At 43.7% G+C, this 17,019-nt stretch overlaps 1 protein-coding gene across 1 annotated transcript in view; it reads left to right on the top strand.

Annotated features, from left to right (window-relative positions):
• The window catches only part of MCF2 (MCF.2 cell line derived transforming sequence), a 42,416-nt gene that overhangs the window by 14,118 nt on the left and 11,279 nt on the right, over window positions 1-17,019 (top strand). The window contains exons 6-21 of the mRNA XM_009997162.1: window positions 1,077-1,226; window positions 4,058-4,182; window positions 4,659-4,773; window positions 5,327-5,446; window positions 6,464-6,655; window positions 8,080-8,271; window positions 8,419-8,590; window positions 10,246-10,334; window positions 10,894-10,982; window positions 11,267-11,333; window positions 13,074-13,189; window positions 13,302-13,371; window positions 13,732-13,824; window positions 14,157-14,249; window positions 15,243-15,368; window positions 16,187-16,408. Coding sequence (XP_009995464.1) covers window positions 1,077-1,226; window positions 4,058-4,182; window positions 4,659-4,773; window positions 5,327-5,446; window positions 6,464-6,655; window positions 8,080-8,271; window positions 8,419-8,590; window positions 10,246-10,334; window positions 10,894-10,982; window positions 11,267-11,333; window positions 13,074-13,189; window positions 13,302-13,371; window positions 13,732-13,824; window positions 14,157-14,249; window positions 15,243-15,368; window positions 16,187-16,408 — 2,031 coding nt within the window. The remainder of the gene's footprint in view (window positions 1-1,076; window positions 1,227-4,057; window positions 4,183-4,658; window positions 4,774-5,326; window positions 5,447-6,463; window positions 6,656-8,079; window positions 8,272-8,418; window positions 8,591-10,245; window positions 10,335-10,893; window positions 10,983-11,266; window positions 11,334-13,073; window positions 13,190-13,301; window positions 13,372-13,731; window positions 13,825-14,156; window positions 14,250-15,242; window positions 15,369-16,186; window positions 16,409-17,019) is intronic.

Below are 17,019 nucleotides of genomic sequence, written 5' to 3'. Positions count from 1 at the left end.
AGGAATAACTCGAGCTATTGCTTGTGCCGTTAACTTTGTGCCAGTTGATGCTGGTGTGCTGCCAAAGGAATGGGTTTTTAAAAAAATTTTTGGCTCTTAGTTTTGTTCTTTTGCATGATGTGTTAAAGTGATAATGGCAGAGCTCTCAACACTTGGAGATAAAAATGACAAAATGAATGGCAAAAAAATGTTCATCTAAGAAAAGGATTGTTTTTAGACTATAGCTTCATATGGTAGATCAGTGTCCATATGAGAAACCTCTCTCAAAATTCCCTTGTAGTGGGCTCATGTAACATTTCCTGAAATTGCCATGAAAATTATGCACTGTTAAAGAAAATATAAATACAATACATTTGAGTTTATTACCCCATTTTTAAAAGCAGAGGTGGAGCTGTGAGTGGGGCCAGGAGAACCCCACTTTACCTAGAAGTATGGGAGCCATCAGGTGTCCAGAGCTCCCAGTAGCTGTCTGGGATGTGCTGGGGAGGTACCAACAGCACTCACTTCCATCCCACTGTCTCTGGTTTGTCTCTGGCATGCTGCTTGACTCCCTCCCTTGTCATCTTGGTGAAGCTGTGGATAAGGTGGCTGTGCTGCCAGGCTGCCTTGTAACCCACTGTTCAGGCTTGCAAAGCTGGAAATATCCATCACCAAGAAGCCAAATACTTCTCCAAAGCCTTACTGCCTGGAGGCACTTCCCTGGGTGGGTTAACCAGGGGAGAAGAATAATAGGATTTACAGGAATACATGAGATGAATCCTCTGGTAGCTTCTGCTATAGACCTCCAATTTGAGATAGGAAAAAATCTTAGAGTGCACAACAGGCAGCAGAAAACAGAACAAGAGGGTATCTCTGCCCAATACTATCCTTATTTAAGACCTTGTTGTGGATTCAGTCTGCAGTAAAAGCCACCTGGCCATGAGTTGGTGGCCACTAGTTTTGTCTGCAGTGGACATCCCACCCGTCTCTCTCGGAGCAAGCTGTTGGGCTCCTCAGCCTTGGCTCTTTGCATACTCTTAACGAACTGTAGAAGTATCCTGGATCCCGGGCTGATTGCAATTATTATCTCCCACCAGGCAATAGAGAGTTTTGCACTGACTGTGAAGGAGATTGCTCAGATGCTGCAGTCCTTTGGCATGGAGCTGGCAGAGACCGAGCTGCCGGACGACATCTATTCCATCGAGCGCATCCTGGCCCTGCGCACAGACAAGTACTACCAACTCAAGGTAGGGCTCCCAGCAGCTCTGCTGCCTGTCCCCAGCCCCTGATGGTGTAGCAAGATTGGATTTCTGGGGTTTGCCTGCCTTCTGGTTTGGTGCCTACTTTTCCTTTCCTCCCCTGCTTGCATAAGTGTTGACAGACAAAACAGAATGTGACTGGTTCTGTGTGTTAGTGTGATTGGTTCTGTGTGTTACCCTGATGTTTGCCATCCCTCCCAAGCCAGTTGCCCTGCCAGCATGTGGTAGATGCTCTCAGCTGCCACCTCCCTGCTGGCTGCAGGCACTGGTGTCTGTGGTAGGCTTCAGCTGCTGGCTGGGCATGTCTGGCTGGCCAGCTGGTGGCTGGGAGGCTTTCTCTCCTGTGGGCTTATGGCCCACTTGGGATTCCCTCATCTTCATCCTCCTGTGGCTGGAGGAAGGTGCATGCAAAGATCCATCAGCAGGTCTGGAGGGATGGTTTGTCCCTGGGTCCCTCCACCCGGTGCAGCTTCTCTAGGGAAGTTGGGAACTGTGCCAGAGAGCATCCGAGGTGAGGATTTCGTGCAAGTGTGTGGTTCAGAGCACCATGATGTCATCCCTGCCTTCGTGTGAGCCTTCATGTTTCATCTTAAACATTTCTGTCTTTAATATTTTAAGATTTGTTTTCAACTATCTGTGATTGTGATTAGAGTTATTACAGGATTTAGTGGCTGCTTTAGTAGAACCAGCTGCTGCTGTGTCCAGCTGTTGTCTCTGCTGCTCCTGCATCTTTCTGGGGACAGCACAGGCCTGTCCCCAAAGCCTCACTTCAGGAACAATTCCCATGCTAATCGCCGTGATGCTTAACTGAAGAATGAGGCCCTTTACTTTATGACAGGATTTATTTCTATAAGTCTAAGTTTATCTATTTTCATTTATACTCATTTGTCACTCATGTGACAGTGAGTTCCCAGAAGGCTCCTGTAAGAAATTTGCAAAATGACACCCAAAGCTTGCTGTGTGTAGGCATAAATGTGCACGTGTATAGAAATTATCATTATAGATACTGCCAACATTCCTTTATTTCATCTTTGGAAATGAAGAGAGCTGTAGTGTAAAACAACAGCTATGTATGTATTGCTGTGTGACTGTCTGACTGAGCCTTGTCCTTAGGACTGTAGCCAAAGTGTGGGGAGCAAGTATCAGATACACAGTGTTGTCCTGTGTATAAACCAGTGAGTAGTACACACTTTCCTCTGTGGAGAAATAAAATACATCACGTGTTTTCATTCTCATATAAAGCACAGCAGTGCTCAGCACGAGGCATCTGTTGCTTTTAGTGCCTCATCTATTAATTTCAAATATCAAAACCACTTGTTGGCTTTTGACAGGAATGAACTCTGTTGGCGTTTTGCTTTTGTTCCTTCTAAGACCATGAAAGATGAAAGCAGATGAGAAACTGCACAGATTGTGCTGACAGCAAGACATAGGATCCTTCTGTCTCTCGTGACAGCCCCAAGATTGGTACAGCTGATTCTTGAATTCCAATAATGAGTCCATCAGAGTAATTTATGTAGCTGTGATACTGCACAGAAGCTGGTTGCAAACACAATGAGACAATGGCAGAAATTAATTAAAGAGAGTAATTAAGAAATTAACCTCTTTGATAAGCTGAATGTGAACAAATCAAGCTAACGCCTGTTTAAGAGCTGGGCTACTTTGTCATACGTATAATGAAGGGCTTTGACTCAAAAGGGGAACACAGGGCCCTGGAGAACGAGGTGTAGGAGGATGAGAGAGCAGCCACCTGCAGTCTAAAGCATCCTGTGTAATTCCTCTTCTCTTTTGAGTCTCCTGGATATGGTAGTATCAAAAGGAGAGAGGGTTTTTGCTTTGTGGCTGTCTTCCATGATGGTTTAGGGACAGGGATGCAAACCAGCAGTGGACACTGTGTGTGTGGGAGAAAAGAAGGTCCTGCAGCCGTGTCCTCTGCTCCTTGGTGCTGCCCTGAAGATGCTGGTATGTTTGGGTTGCTGTGAGATATCTGGGACAGGCAGACATTTAAGCAAGTCTGCTTTCTGAACCTTCTCCTTAAAGTGGTTTTGCCATCATTTCTCTTGCAATAGAAATCTGGCCACCTCCTAGGATGGGCTGTTACTCCTCCAGGCTTGCCAGTGGAGTCATGCACAGGTCTCTTCCTCAGGACTCAGTTAATCATCCACATCTGGTTTTGTCCTTTCTTCTCACCTCTGTATTTGGTCTCTTTTTTCTGAAAATAATTGACCAGTTGCACCTGTTGCCTTTGTGGCTGAGCCCAACACTGCACAGAGCACCTCAATCGATGCCAAGGAACACACCAAGGGTTTAATTTTCCCCTGAGTGAAGGTTATATTGAAAGTGCTGACTTTCGTTTAATCTGTAGAGGCTCTAGGAAGTGGTGCCATGCAGTCTCAGTCCCAGCATTGTCCCACTATGGGATGCTCTTCTACAACCCCCTGTGCTGACCTTGATGAAGAAGTGCAGCCTCCAAGCTGCAGAAATACTTGCTTGAAGACATGAACGTGTAGATAGGTATCTTGTACAAACCCATCTGCCCTCCAAGAGAGACCTATGGTAGTGCTGTCCTCCTGCATCTGTAATCTTTTTGTGGCCTGTGTTTTCCTTCATGCCAGTTTTCACCCAGCCTGGTGACCAGTCCTCCTCCAGCTCCAAGGGCTAGCTTTGCCTTGAGGAGGCTAAAACATCTGCTGAGAGTCCGTTGGTCTGATGGATGCTGGTGCTTCCTTTCATGCAAGGGAACTGAAGCAGGAGAAGCACCAAATGACTTATCCTTACCTGGCAAAAAGTAGCCTGAATCCGAAATGTTTTGCATTACACAGGAAGATATTACAGCAGTCACAAAAGAGGGGAACTTGCTTTTAAACAGTTTTGAAGAGCCTGACTTGGAGGAATGTGGTCAGGACCAGCACCGCGAGAGGCCCGGGGACTGGGAGACTGTGAATCGGTGAGTGCAGCGTGTGCCTGATTTGCCTGATTTTTCAGTGGAAACACTGGAGTTACTTAAGCATAGATGTGTTATTTGGGTCACCTATCAAACAGAAAAAGATAGAGATACTGGAGTTTTGCTCCAGAGCCATCTAATTGCTGGGTGACTTCTGTCAGATGACTTAGACCTGCTCTGATTTCCCCCCCCACACTGAGATGATGAGGCTGTGGAGCAGCTGCAGGGTTCTCCCATGCCAGAGTCTCGGGTATTATTCAGATAAATGGAAATAACAGCAACTGCTTCACTCAGGTGCTGTCACCTGCAGTGACAATTTTATTAAAATTCACTCTGAGATCTTCACAAGTCATATATACACATCTGTTGACTTCTCCTGAGAGCTTTGGTTCACAAGATCTGAATGTCTGTAGCTTGTCCATCTCTTTGTGTTCTCTATTTGCAAATTGTTCCAATCCTGTACTTTTTCTGTGCTCAAGGTTACTTGGTCAGCTGCGTGAGATGGAGACTGCTTTTGATGGCTTCTGGGAAAAACATCAGTTAAAAATGGAGCAATACTTACAGCTGTGGAAGTTTGAGCAAAGCTTTCAAGAGGTATTATCAGATGCTTTTGTGCTGGCAGAAAATGAAAAGGAGGAGAGAGGAGAGAAATTTTTATGCTTTTTGAGTGTTTAATTTATGCTGCTGTACCTTGGCTCTGGCAGGTCTAGCTAGCTTGGGGAGACCACTGTGCTTCCTCATTCAGAGCTAGTTTAGGTATCACTGCCCTGCAGTCGCATAGATTTTGCTGACTGAAGCATCTTCATATTTAGAAATTAGTTCTTGGAGACTGGGCTTTTTATGGAGGAGAGAAATTTTTATGCTTTTTGAGTGTTTAATTTATGCTGCTGTACCTTGGCTCTGGCAGGTCTAGCTAGCTTGGGGAGACCACTGTGCTTCCTCATTCAGAGCTAGTTTAGGTATCACTGCCCTGCAGTCGCATAGATTTTGCTGACTGAAGCATCTTCATATTTAGAAATTAGTTCTTGGAGACTGGGCTTTTTATTTGATTTAACAGTCTTAGCTAAACTATGATTAATTCTGTTCTGAGAATGATTCCTGCCTGTGCTTTGTATCCTTTTGCAACAGTCTTCTTCTTTGTGTCTAGGTCAAGAGTGCCATTGAATTTCTAACGGGTCAGCAAGCGGAGCTGCCTGGCACTGGTGACAGTGTCACCCAAGTAAAACAGAGGCTCAAGGACTTGGGTCATTTCGATGGTCTGGCTCAGGTGAGGTGATCTTTCACAGAAGGAGGCACTAGTGAAACACAAGAGTTATATTATGGGGTAAGAGGCATTTTCTGAAATTCCCTGGTTCTGGTATAATTTGTTGGTAAGTGGCTGCACAAAAGGATTGATTTCATGTCTTTGCTCTGCACAGCAAGCCAGGAACAGGGTGTTTAATTATCACAGCTAAAATAATTTGCTGAGCCACCACGAAAATCCAGAACAGATAAATGTCTGAACATAGGGGAGGTGTGGGAGTTAATGAGCTGGAAGAAGAATTATTTATATGTTAAGTGCTTTAGCGGTGCTAATATGTGGAGACTTGTTACCAGGCACATGGAGAGGCAAAAAAGTTGCTATCTTGACGTTTCTGTGACTTGAACATAACATATGGATGAAGTTATAGGGGAAAGAAGAGTGAAGAGAAAATGATTCACAGGAGCCCAACTGAGGATGTGACTTCTGTTAAAGGGGTGTCAGTGCAGAAGTCCTAAAGCATCTGGACACAATCCCCAGAGACTTCTTGGAAACTAAGAGTCTTAGGGGGAAGGTCTAAAGGTTTTTTGGCCAATTGGATGAAATATTTGTAGAGAGAGGGAGGAGGAACAAAAGGCCAGGCAGGCAGGGTGCAGCAGGGCAGCAGTCCCAGCAGAAAGCCAACCCTGAGGAAGATGTAACCATTACACAGCCCAAGATGTGCAGAGGAGACAGCAGCTCTTTATTTTAGAGTGCAGTTCCTGGAGATGGCAGCAGTACTTTGCCAGCAGCCATTCACAGCATTGCTAGTTGGGTAAAATACTGTTTTCTTCTTCATCCTCCTTTTGGATAGCAGAAGTTTTTTTTCCCAGATGATGGGTGCCATTTTATCCTGCTTAAGCCACCCATTCTGGCTACTCCTAATGGCAGTCATCTCCATGGGTGCCTGAAATCTGGTAAGATGAGAAAGTGCATGTTGTTATATGTGGATATTTTGGCATTATTTCAGTAAGTGTGCAATGCACTCTCTTCCTTTCACTGAAGGATCTGATAGGGAAGGCCCAGGTGGTGATACTGCACGGACACCAGCTGGCAGCAAACCATCACTATGCACTCAACCTCATCTGCCAGCAGTGCAACGAGCTGCGGCACCATTCCGATGTCTTGTCTGATGAGATCAAAAGGAAGCAGATGAGACTGCAAAAGACCTTGGATCTTCATACTCGCCTTCAGCAGGTATTGTTGAGAGAGGCAGTGCCCTGAGAAACAGCTGCTCTGTGGGGTTAGCCTCTCCACTGCTTAGCTGGAAGCATCTGAAATTTTCAGTTTTGCTTCAGCAGTTCATCTTAGGAAAGGGTTCCCCAGAGGCTGGAGGAGTGCTTCACCCCTCACTTAGCTGGTTAAGTTAGTAAACAGATGTCTGCTTGTGCTGTGAGTAGTCAGCAGAATGAGGTGGGCATCTCCAGAGGGCAGTTGAGAACTCCAAAGTTTAGCTGCTGCTGTTGGTTATGCGTTCGTGCTGCATCCGTGTATTGACTGACTTCCGAGGTTTTCATACCGACTGCCACGGGGGTGAGGCTGTCGGGTAAGTTCCAGCCCTTTTTTTTTTTAGCAATTTATTAAGAATGAACAGAGCTGACTGTAAAATAAGGTGACAGATTGGTAGATGGGCTCAGCTGCTGTGTGCTAGCATGGAAGTGGAGTCATGTGGCTCCAATGCTCTTTGATATCTTAATCAGCATCAAAAATTTATTTAGGGAAATTCATGCTAATTAAGCCAGAAGGTACACGGCTGTAATAGCCTGAGGCCATTAAGAGAAACAGTGAAGTTTGATCCTGTCCCATTTCACTGTTTCAGGGGTCTAGGGAACTTGGATTTTTTTCTCTGTGCCCCACTTCAATATTGCACTGATCTGTGGGGACAGATGATTCCTCAGCAGCCTCTCAGCTGCAGGGCAGGCTCCTCTCCTGGGTTGGTGCTGGTGGTCTAGCCCCTAGGCTCTGCTGGAGCACATCGTGGTCCTGCTCTCCTCAGTCTCCCTTTCCATTCACAGCCCATCACACTGCAGGTCCTCTGTTCTTGGCTGCAGTATCTTCTCACACATGTGCACACCTCAGTGTGTGAGTGCCAGCTGAACCCCAGCCTGGTACTCACCTGGGCATGTTAAATGTTGACCTTTAGGCTTCAGTTTAAAATCATTATTATTTTTTTTAAACATGGATGCAATTACTTTGATCATTCTTCACAGCTCAGGCCTGCACTGAGCCAGGCATTTGTCTCGAGAAACATGCCTGTCTCATTGAGAACTCTGCAGTCTCCCCTTCAGCTTTCTGAGTTGACTAAATAAATATCAGCTTATCATTTGTTTCAACTAGGCACCAAATATGCCTTCTGAGTCACTTATGCTGCTGGTTTTATCCAGGTACAAGTGGGAGCACATCTTGGCTGGGTATGTTGAGGACTGCAGTCACCCTCCAGAAAAATTATGTGGCCTTTCTACTTTCTAAGCAAAATGTAGTAATTGCTAAGGTCTTTAGGAGTAATAATTAGCTCCATGTTGAAAATACAGATCTGGTAAATTACATTCCTCGTGAGAACAAGGTTAAGTAGGGGTCCCTCTGATGGTCTTACTCCCTGCGTTTGCCCTGTGCTGTCCCAGGCTCTGCAGTGCTGTGATGAAGGTGCCTACCTGCTTGCCAACCAGCAGATGGATAAGTGCCAGTCTAAAGAAGGTGCTCAGAAAGCTCTTCAGGACATAGAAAGATTTCTTGAAAGCTCTTCAGCCTACTTAAACTATGATCCCCAAGCCCTACACTATGATTTTGAGTCAATCTTAACATCTGAATTGAAGGTAAGCAACCCTTCCAGTTCCTCATTATACGACTGAAAAGCAAGATCAGCCCATTGTGCGCTGCTGTCACCTTCTAGTCCTTTGGTTTGGGTCAAAGTGCAAACTAGTGGTAGTTGTTTGATCACAGGAGTTTTTTTCACTCTGCAGTGCCAGATCCAGTCAGTGCAAGTCAAGCTTGAAAACGTTCGCAGCATGTTTGAGAACCGTCAGTCTTGCTTCAAGAAGCTGCTGGACAAACACGTGCGGCCTGTCCAGTTAGTAGCTCCTCGGCCAGAAAATCCACCAAGATCAAAATCACCATTATTCTCTCCTAAACATGGTAAAATATTTTAAGTTGATGGCATTTTCAGCTTATAATTTTGCTTTGAGGCAGGAAGGGTAAGGCTAGGCATGGTTTTGAGAAACTAACCAGACCTTTCTGGCTGGTACAGAGTTGTTGTATAACTAAATGAATATGAGATGATCTATTATCTCTTTCAATTTTGGAAATTTTGGAATTTTGGCTTCTCATGCCTGTGTGAAGAAGGGGGCTGCTTGCTTGGTATTTATTTTCACTTCCTACTCAGTGAAAAAAGAGAGCTGTAAACAGCACATACTTCTAGTTCTGCTTTACTAACATCCTACTGGGCTGAAAAATGGTGTATTAGTACTACAGGAATAAAAGAGCAAGGTTTATGCATTCATTAGCACACCTATTGTCTGTGGCAGCCTCTGTAACTGTCTTCAGCTGGAACTGACATTAAGTTAGATTGATGTTTGCAAAGGAGCTTGGAGAAATGGGGAGCTCAAATTGCATGAACAGAAAGGAGCTGTATGCTTAACTCCTTTGATTCCTTGAGAATGTCTTCCTTAAATCCCAATTGTGGAATAATTAATGCCCATAAAAGTACAGGTTTTGATTGAACTGAGGTCACTGAAAATTCTGTCTTGATTGTGGTAATGGGATGTGGCACCATGTTAGCTTTAAATGATAATATTAAAACTTACATCCTTGGCAGCCCTGGATGTATCAGTACTAAAAAGTATTCCAAAGTAAATTCCATGTATTTTGAACCAGGGACATGTTAAGTTATGTAGGAATGTTAAATGAAGTGCATAAAGCACTTAAACAATTGTGGTTTAATACAACATTTTTATGATTAATTAATGAATACTGGTTGTGGTGAATACAAAGGTGTCATACAAAGAGTGGTTCCAGTTCAGGGAGTGAGTGAAGGAAACAGGCAGGCTTGTGGAGGGGTGGGGATGAAGCTGAGTGCAGCCAGGGGACTTAAGCTGCTTAAGATGCAGGTCAGTGCAGCATATAAATCTCAAATTTTCTTTTCCCAGGCTGATGTTGCCTTCACTAGGGCACACTGCCCTCTGAACCCTTTTCCTCCACCAGGAAAAAAGCTCAGGGTCTTTAAACAAAAGTATTGCCCTTTTTTACCTAACGTAACTTTTCCAGGTTTCCAGAAGCTTCCAGTTTATCTCTGTAACCCGAGGTATTACAACTTGTCATTATTTACTGGCAATATCAATGAATTCTTCCAAGGTGGAGAAAAAGTTTATATCAGCTGAGCATCTTGCCCAGTGTTCATAAAAGGATTTTAAAAGAGTATCCTAGTAGGTGGTGTTCCTTTTGGTAGTTTATTTGATTTTATTGTTCTACCTATTGCTCTGTCATTTGCTTGGGTTTCACAGACTTTGTTAGGTTTTTGATTACAAGATTCACTTAAGGGACATCTTATTTTTTTCTGATTCCTTTTTGCTTTATAGCCTTTATGACCATCTGTGGACCCTGTGCTGTTTGATATTCAGTATTGTTATTTGAGATACCCTTTATTTTGTCAGTTTGTAGTTTTAGCTAACTAATGATTCATTCTTAAAATGTATCTCATATTTCTTTGTGACTTACTAGTTTCTGTCTGAACCATCTCCTTCACTATAGATTGATGTGCATCACATAATTATGGATTTTTTTTTCTACCCAAGGTGTGGATTTTAATTCCAGTTTGAAATTTTCATTTGATCTCTCTCTCCCTGGGAAGAAAACATCAAGAAAGACTCCAAGTTCTCGCAAGGTAAAAATTATTCATGAAATCTCAATGGGTTTTATACACTGAAAAACTGAAACCCTTCTAAAATTGATTGTGCTTTGGATTTGAAGGTTGTTTTTTTTTAAAATTCCTGTAAAGCAAACAAGCAAACAAACCTTTTAATATCCCTATGGCTTACTTGAATTAGTCCAGCACCTCAGATCTTGGATTGTTTTCCCAGTCACAGCTCTCAATTTCCTGTGTGTTATTCCCTGAACTTGTTTGTTGCATAACAGTGATGTCTACTAGGAAAACTCTACATCCACAGGTATTTCCCTTGTGGAAACTGTTCTCTGGTTTCTGCACTAATCAATTATGTGGCCAATATTTTCAGATTTTATGCAGTAGGGTAATTTCTGGGAATAATTTGCTACCCATTGTATACTATCTCCTTTTAAAGTTTTGTGCCCTAAGGATTTCTTCAAAGGAAACATATTTCATCCTTCCCAAAGGAGCTCCTGTGCCAACATCAGGGCCTGGGCTTATCCTGCCACTGCAGTGATCTCCCTGTACCTCTTCCCAGTGCATCTCATTTCTCTTCCAGATTGAAGTAATGCATGACTACCAGGAAAAACGGAACTCCTTGCAGTCTTTCATTTCAGACAGTGATGACAACTTAGATATACTAAAAGGGTAAGAGATACTAAAAGGCTGAGATATACTAAAAGGGTAAGCTTTCCCCCTGTTCACAGTACTCAAAATATTATTTTTTTTTCTTGCCAGTCCGTGCCCCATCATCCATGTGCTCCTCCAGCTTGACCTGAGTGTCACCTCTTGTGCTTTTACCTGTTTTTTCATCTCTATGTTGGTTGTTCATGGGATCACACCATGTTTGGGGCTAGTTGGACCACACTGCCTACCTGTGGTTTCTTTACATAGATAAAAATAATATAAAGCTTTTTTTTCCTTTATTTTAGACATGTCATAAATGAGCTTATAGAAACTGAGAGAGTATACGTAGAGGAGCTCTTCACTGTTTTGACGGTGAGTGACTTCTTCAGGTTGCTTGTTGCAGTTCCCTGGCAACTCATGCAAAAGGGCACCTGGCACTCTGTCAAACTAAGCAAAAATGTGATGGGACAGGTTTTAACCAAACTGTCAGATCCCAAGCTACTAATACATTTCCAAGTTTTCTCCCTATCTTTTCTCTGTTGGAGGTATCTGCAGGAACAGTTGGTGAGCTTTTCATCTAGAGTGAGAGAGAAGCCTTCTGTTTGTACATAAAAGCACTGTTAATTAGTTTTACCAGTGCCTGGGAAAACGTACAAAAAGGTAGTATTTTTAACTGCTCCTTAATTTCTTGTGTTTTATCCTTGGGAGGACTCTGTCTCAGTACTGCAAAGTTTGTGAACATGTAAAACACATTCCTTTAGAAACCAGACTGTAATTTTTCATGCTGTCATTTTAGACGCTTCTACTTGATTCCAAAATAGATCTTGCTCATGGCTACAACAAGTTGTTAAATACCTCTTCCTCCCTGTATTTCACTCAGGAGCAAGCAGGATATAAATCTGTTGAACTGCAGGTAGTTACACATAATAGCCCTGCACTGATTGTTAGGGGTTTTTTTGTAAACTACAGTGTGTATGATAAAGCAGTTGGCAGGTGTGCAGATTTATCACTGTGCTTATCAAGTCTAGATCAAGAAGAATGGACAGATAGTTTTAAGTTTTCTGAAAATAGTATTTCCTTTAAAGAGGGAAGTCTTGCAGTGGTTAAATATAAATGAATGATTTTCCAGATACTTATCTTTCACTGCATTCTTAATCAGATACAAAATGCCTGCTTAGTATAAGGAATACTGATTCCAGTCATGGTGAGTGTGAGAGATTAATTTGGAAAGCCAAAGAAGACAGGCTGTACATACTGAACACAATTTTGCAGTTGTTTTTGCTACTCATGTTAAAAAGATCTCAGTTCTGTGACTAGTGTGGCCACCTTGAACTGTGGCTCATGGCCTTCTCTGTGTTTTCTTGGCAGTGATGGTCCTGAGCTCTGGCTGTGCCTTTTCCCTACCTAACAATTAGAATGTTTACCCCATCCAGTGAATGTTTTTGCATTGGTGCAGTGATGTAATTTCACTGAGGAGAGCTTTGCATTATTTCTTAATACCACCGGACAATTTGTAGTGCATTGATGCCCCTTCCAGCTCCTCCCTGCTTGGGAAGCTGTGATTCCAAGAGGCAAGTGGAGCCATAGGGGACAGAAATCCTGAGGCATCAAGGAGAGCAAGCTGCTGGTGCTTAGCAGGTCTTGTACAAGAGAAAAAAAGCCCTTTGATTTTGTTATTTGGTTTCAAGCCACCTCTGCTAGTGACTAACAAGTCATCTCGTGCACCAGTTCTTAGGAGGTTGCATCTGCTGTATACACACGTCCCTCCTGTGTCCCATGGTCATAGCAGCAAATGTATTTAATCCAAACAAGTTTTCCTCTGGGACCTCTACCACAGTCAGGCCATAGTGAGGAGAAAATGGCTGCAATTTGGCTTTGGTAAATGGAGAAAGGAGCTGTCCCAAGCCATCCCCTGCTGCACCACAGCCCCATGTGCCCAGGGACTGAGACAGGGGTTTAGGAACAAAAATAAAGGAACAAAAGGGATATTGCACTTGGAAACAAAGCAGATTGTACTGAAAGTCTGCTCACATCCCCTTTTCATCTGCCTTTGAGGAGGTGCCAAGCCAAGGCCTGGCCAACTGAGTGATGAGCCCCTTTTGCATCCCACAGGGCTACAGAGCTGAGATGGATAACCCTGCCATGCTGCTCCTCATGCCTCCCGTGCTGAGGAACAGGAAGGATGTCCTTTTCGGCAACATGCCCGAGATATACAACTTCCACAACAAGTAGGATCCTGCCTCTATTTCCCCTTTTTATCAGACTGATTTCCTACAATGACTAGATACCCAAACCACAACTTGCTCACCACTGCATTTATTTTCTTTCCATCTCTTGCAGAATTTTCCTGCACAGCCTGGAAAGCTGCCTGGGAGCACCCGAGAGAGTGGGATTTTGTTTCCTAGACAGGGTGGGTGACTCGTTTTCACATACACAGCAGACCTTTGAAGGCCAGTGTTTCTCCTGATTTGTCATGCTCTGCAACATCTCAGTTATATCAGTTGAGTAAGATGCTTCTGATACCCAAGACCAGGAGCCAGGCAGGGAGTGGATGTGTGTGCCCAGCAGCAGATGGGGGAGAGCAGCAGTCAAGACTGCACCGTGATCTGCTGTGATTGCCAGCAGTGGTTTTTTTGCCCAGACTCTGTAACTTTTAGATATTAAGGTTGGCAGGAGAGATAAAAGTAAATATACAGTTTGGGTGCTCACATTTGGCTGCCCAGCAGGTTTGTGTGCACACTTGTGACTTGCCTTTTGGCTTCCCTGACAGCGAGAGGATTTCCAGATGTATGAGAAGTACTGCCAGAACAAGCCCCGCTCGGAGTCCCTGTGGAGGCAGTGCTCAGAGAGCACCTTCTTCCAGGTGAGCCCTTTGTTTCCACCAAGGCAGGCATCATCCTGGGACACTCACTTGTCCTAAACACCCTTCTCAGTGCCACCTTAGCAGCATATTCTGTTTATTGTTGCATGGAAACCTCACAAAAACAGCAGCTGGAGTTTCTTGTACATGAGGAGTTGAAGGCAGATCCATTCATTATATTATTTTGTGTGTTTTTATAAAATTTCTTTAGTTATAGGCATCCTGTGACATTTTTACAGGAAATCTTTGAAGTCATCAAACCACACCAGCCATGCTGTTGGAATAAATACATACAACTGGTGCAAAACTTACTTAATCTGAGTTCTTTGTTCCAGGAATGCCAAAGAAAATTAGAGCACAAACTTGGGCTGGATTCCTATTTGCTTAAACCAGTGCAACGCCTGACAAAATACCAGTTACTTCTGAAGGTATTTCACATTCTTCTGTGAAAGGACATTGGGAGGTGGATTTGTTTTCTGTTTTGTTTTCTGTTTCAGTTAAAGGTTACCTGTAAATCAGCACCAAGCCTCAGATTACTTATTGCTTATCTTGGCCCTTTGTAGTGACTTTTAGTGAGGATGAACATTCACATACCTGGAAAAGGAACAAGTGCATTTAACAAGCTGTTTTGGTGGGGTGGAGAAAGACTGTTTTGAATCTGTTCAGAGCTGCAAAATAATGGAAGTACTTCTAAGAAAACTGAAGCAGAAATTATCATAACAGAATGATGAATGAAATATATTACATTGATGCATCTCTTCTCCTTGGGTTGCTGTAGTGCCTGCAGTCTTTAATGCATTTATCCTTGTGTCCCCCTTCTGAGGCAGGGCTGTGCTGTTATTCCCACTTTACAGAGTGTGAACAACAGTGGAGTGGTGGCTTCTGAACCCACCTTCCAGCTTTGTGAATGAAGGATTGAGGCTGTAAGTGGGCAGAGAAGATGTGAAATGAACGTTATTTTCAATCAGTGGTATAATTCCCAACTCTTGTTTCTCCTTACTGACTTGAAGGCTCTGGATTTTATAAAATCTATTCCTTGTGTCTGCAAATCTGAAGACACTCATCTGCTGCAACCTCATTTGAAGGCATATATGACATATTGGCAGCTGATGGAAAACCTGAGCCTTATTTCCCATTTCTTACCAAGCAGGAAAACACAACACGAAGAACTCAGATGAGCATGATGTCTCTCTATCACCTGACTCTGTCCTTAAGGAAACCCAGGAAAAAAATGGGCCATTCTTCAATTATCTGTTCCACACCTCATACTGACTGTGGTTTAGAGTGAGTCTTCTTTCCAGTGACATGTGAAAAAAGAAACTCAGGCAGTGCAGGTTTATCTGGGGCGTTGGAAAAATTGGGTGAGATGGAAAATCCTGCTTTGTTCAAGTACAAACGTGCTCTTCTATTTCTATTTTCAGGAGCTGCTAAAGTACAGCACGAGCTGTGATGGAGTCCAGGAACTTCAAGAAGCTCTGGTTGCAATGTTGGATTTGCTAAAGTCAGTCAATGACTCTATGCATCAGATTTCAATAACAGGATATGATGTGAGTGGATTTGGGTAACGAGAGACCTTGCACAAGGTTGGATGATGCCTTGGGAATGGGTGGTGTCTCAGGATGTATGAGCTAAAAACTACACTAGAACAGCTACAATGTGAATGGGATCAGGATGCTGTTACAGGTGATAATCTTCCATCTGATTTCAGGATTTTGGAAAATATCTGCATCCAAAGCACATGTTCAGTCTCGTAGAGCCCACAATTGCCACCTTGTGGTTCTTCAGGGTATTTTTTCCAGCATGCACCTTAGTTCTCTCGTGGTTCACCTTGTATTTCACCTGTGGTGTCTTCATAGCATTTCCCATTCAACATTTAATTAAATACTCTGTGAGGCTGATTTTCATCCTTGCCTGTTGAAGGGGCTGTCTTTCCTAGGGCTTCAGGGAAGGGTGAAGGGATGGCTTTCTAGGCTGCTGGTCGTGGTTCTTACCTCCTTGAGAAGTCTATCCTCTGAGACATCAGCTCAGGCTGAAACCTTATCTTCCTTCTTCCACTGAAGTCGCCGTAGCCCTCGGCCTAAACTTTCATAGGAGCTGGAGAGTTTTTCTATCTCCCTGGTTCTTCCAGTTACTGACTTGCATCCCTTCACATAGACCAGCTGCAGCCCTGCATCTGAGACCTCAGTGTCCCTCCTGGCACCGCCCGTCACTGCCAAAAAGTCATCTGATCCTTCCAGGAAGACCTATTCTTAGAGAGACATGCCCTGGAACAGAGCTAGCCCCCTCACCTGTCATTGTTGGGACAGTCCTCTTACATTTGAACTGACTTTTTTTTCTTTTGTTTGTTATTTGTCACATTCACCAGGGTGACCTGAGCGAACTGGGGAAGGTCTTGATGCAGGGATCTTTCAGTGTTTGGACAGGACACCGGAAAGGTCCAACAAAAATGAAGGATCTTGCCAGGTTCAAGCCAATGCAGAGGCATCTGTTCCTGTATGAGAAAGCCTTGGTCTTCTGCAAGAAGCGAGAGGAGCATGGAGATGGATACGACAAAACCTCATCTTACAGTTTTAAGCATTTTTTGAAAGTAAGGACTTTTTAGTTAGGCCATTACCATGAATATTGGAAACCAATAGCTCTGCAGACCCAGAGAGTGTTTTTCCTCTTAACACAGTGCCTTGTTGTCTGCTATTAAGAGCTGTGATGGCCCATATGGAAGTGCCATTCCCAGGAAAGGCTGTTGGTTGTAATGAGCTGTGAGGATTCCCGTAGCTGAAGCAGCACCTCCAAGAGCCCACAGACTCAGAGTCACGTGTGTGATGGCATCTGCCAGGGAAATGGTGCTGTTGAAAGTCTCAGGGATGAGAGACATGCCTTATTCCCTTCCCTATACCACTTTCCAGGAGTGGGGGCAAGGCTTTGGCAGGCTCTAACTGCAGCTAAAACTGCTATTACCAGATGAAGAGAGTGAGCCTGTGGCAGAGTATGAGGGACATAAACAGCCGTCCCAAGCCTGTAAATACAAACTATTACCAATAAAAATCCCAAACTGCTCCTCTAAAAGAGCCCTTCTGGCACATTGCATGTGATGAGCACTTAGAGCATCAGCATTTTGTCCCAGTACTCTGTCTTGGCTTTCTTGATAAATAAAACCCCAATATGGGTGTATCTTAGGATGGAAAAATTTGGCACATGGAG

Source organism: Chaetura pelagica, unplaced genomic scaffold (genome assembly GCF_000747805.2).
Source record: "Chaetura pelagica isolate M959 unplaced genomic scaffold, ChaPel_1.0 scaffold344, whole genome shotgun sequence".
Lineage (NCBI taxonomy): Eukaryota > Metazoa > Chordata > Aves > Apodiformes > Apodidae > Chaetura > Chaetura pelagica.
Note: the sequence above shows the minus strand (reverse complement) of the source record. Positions and strands in the feature narration are given on the sequence as shown.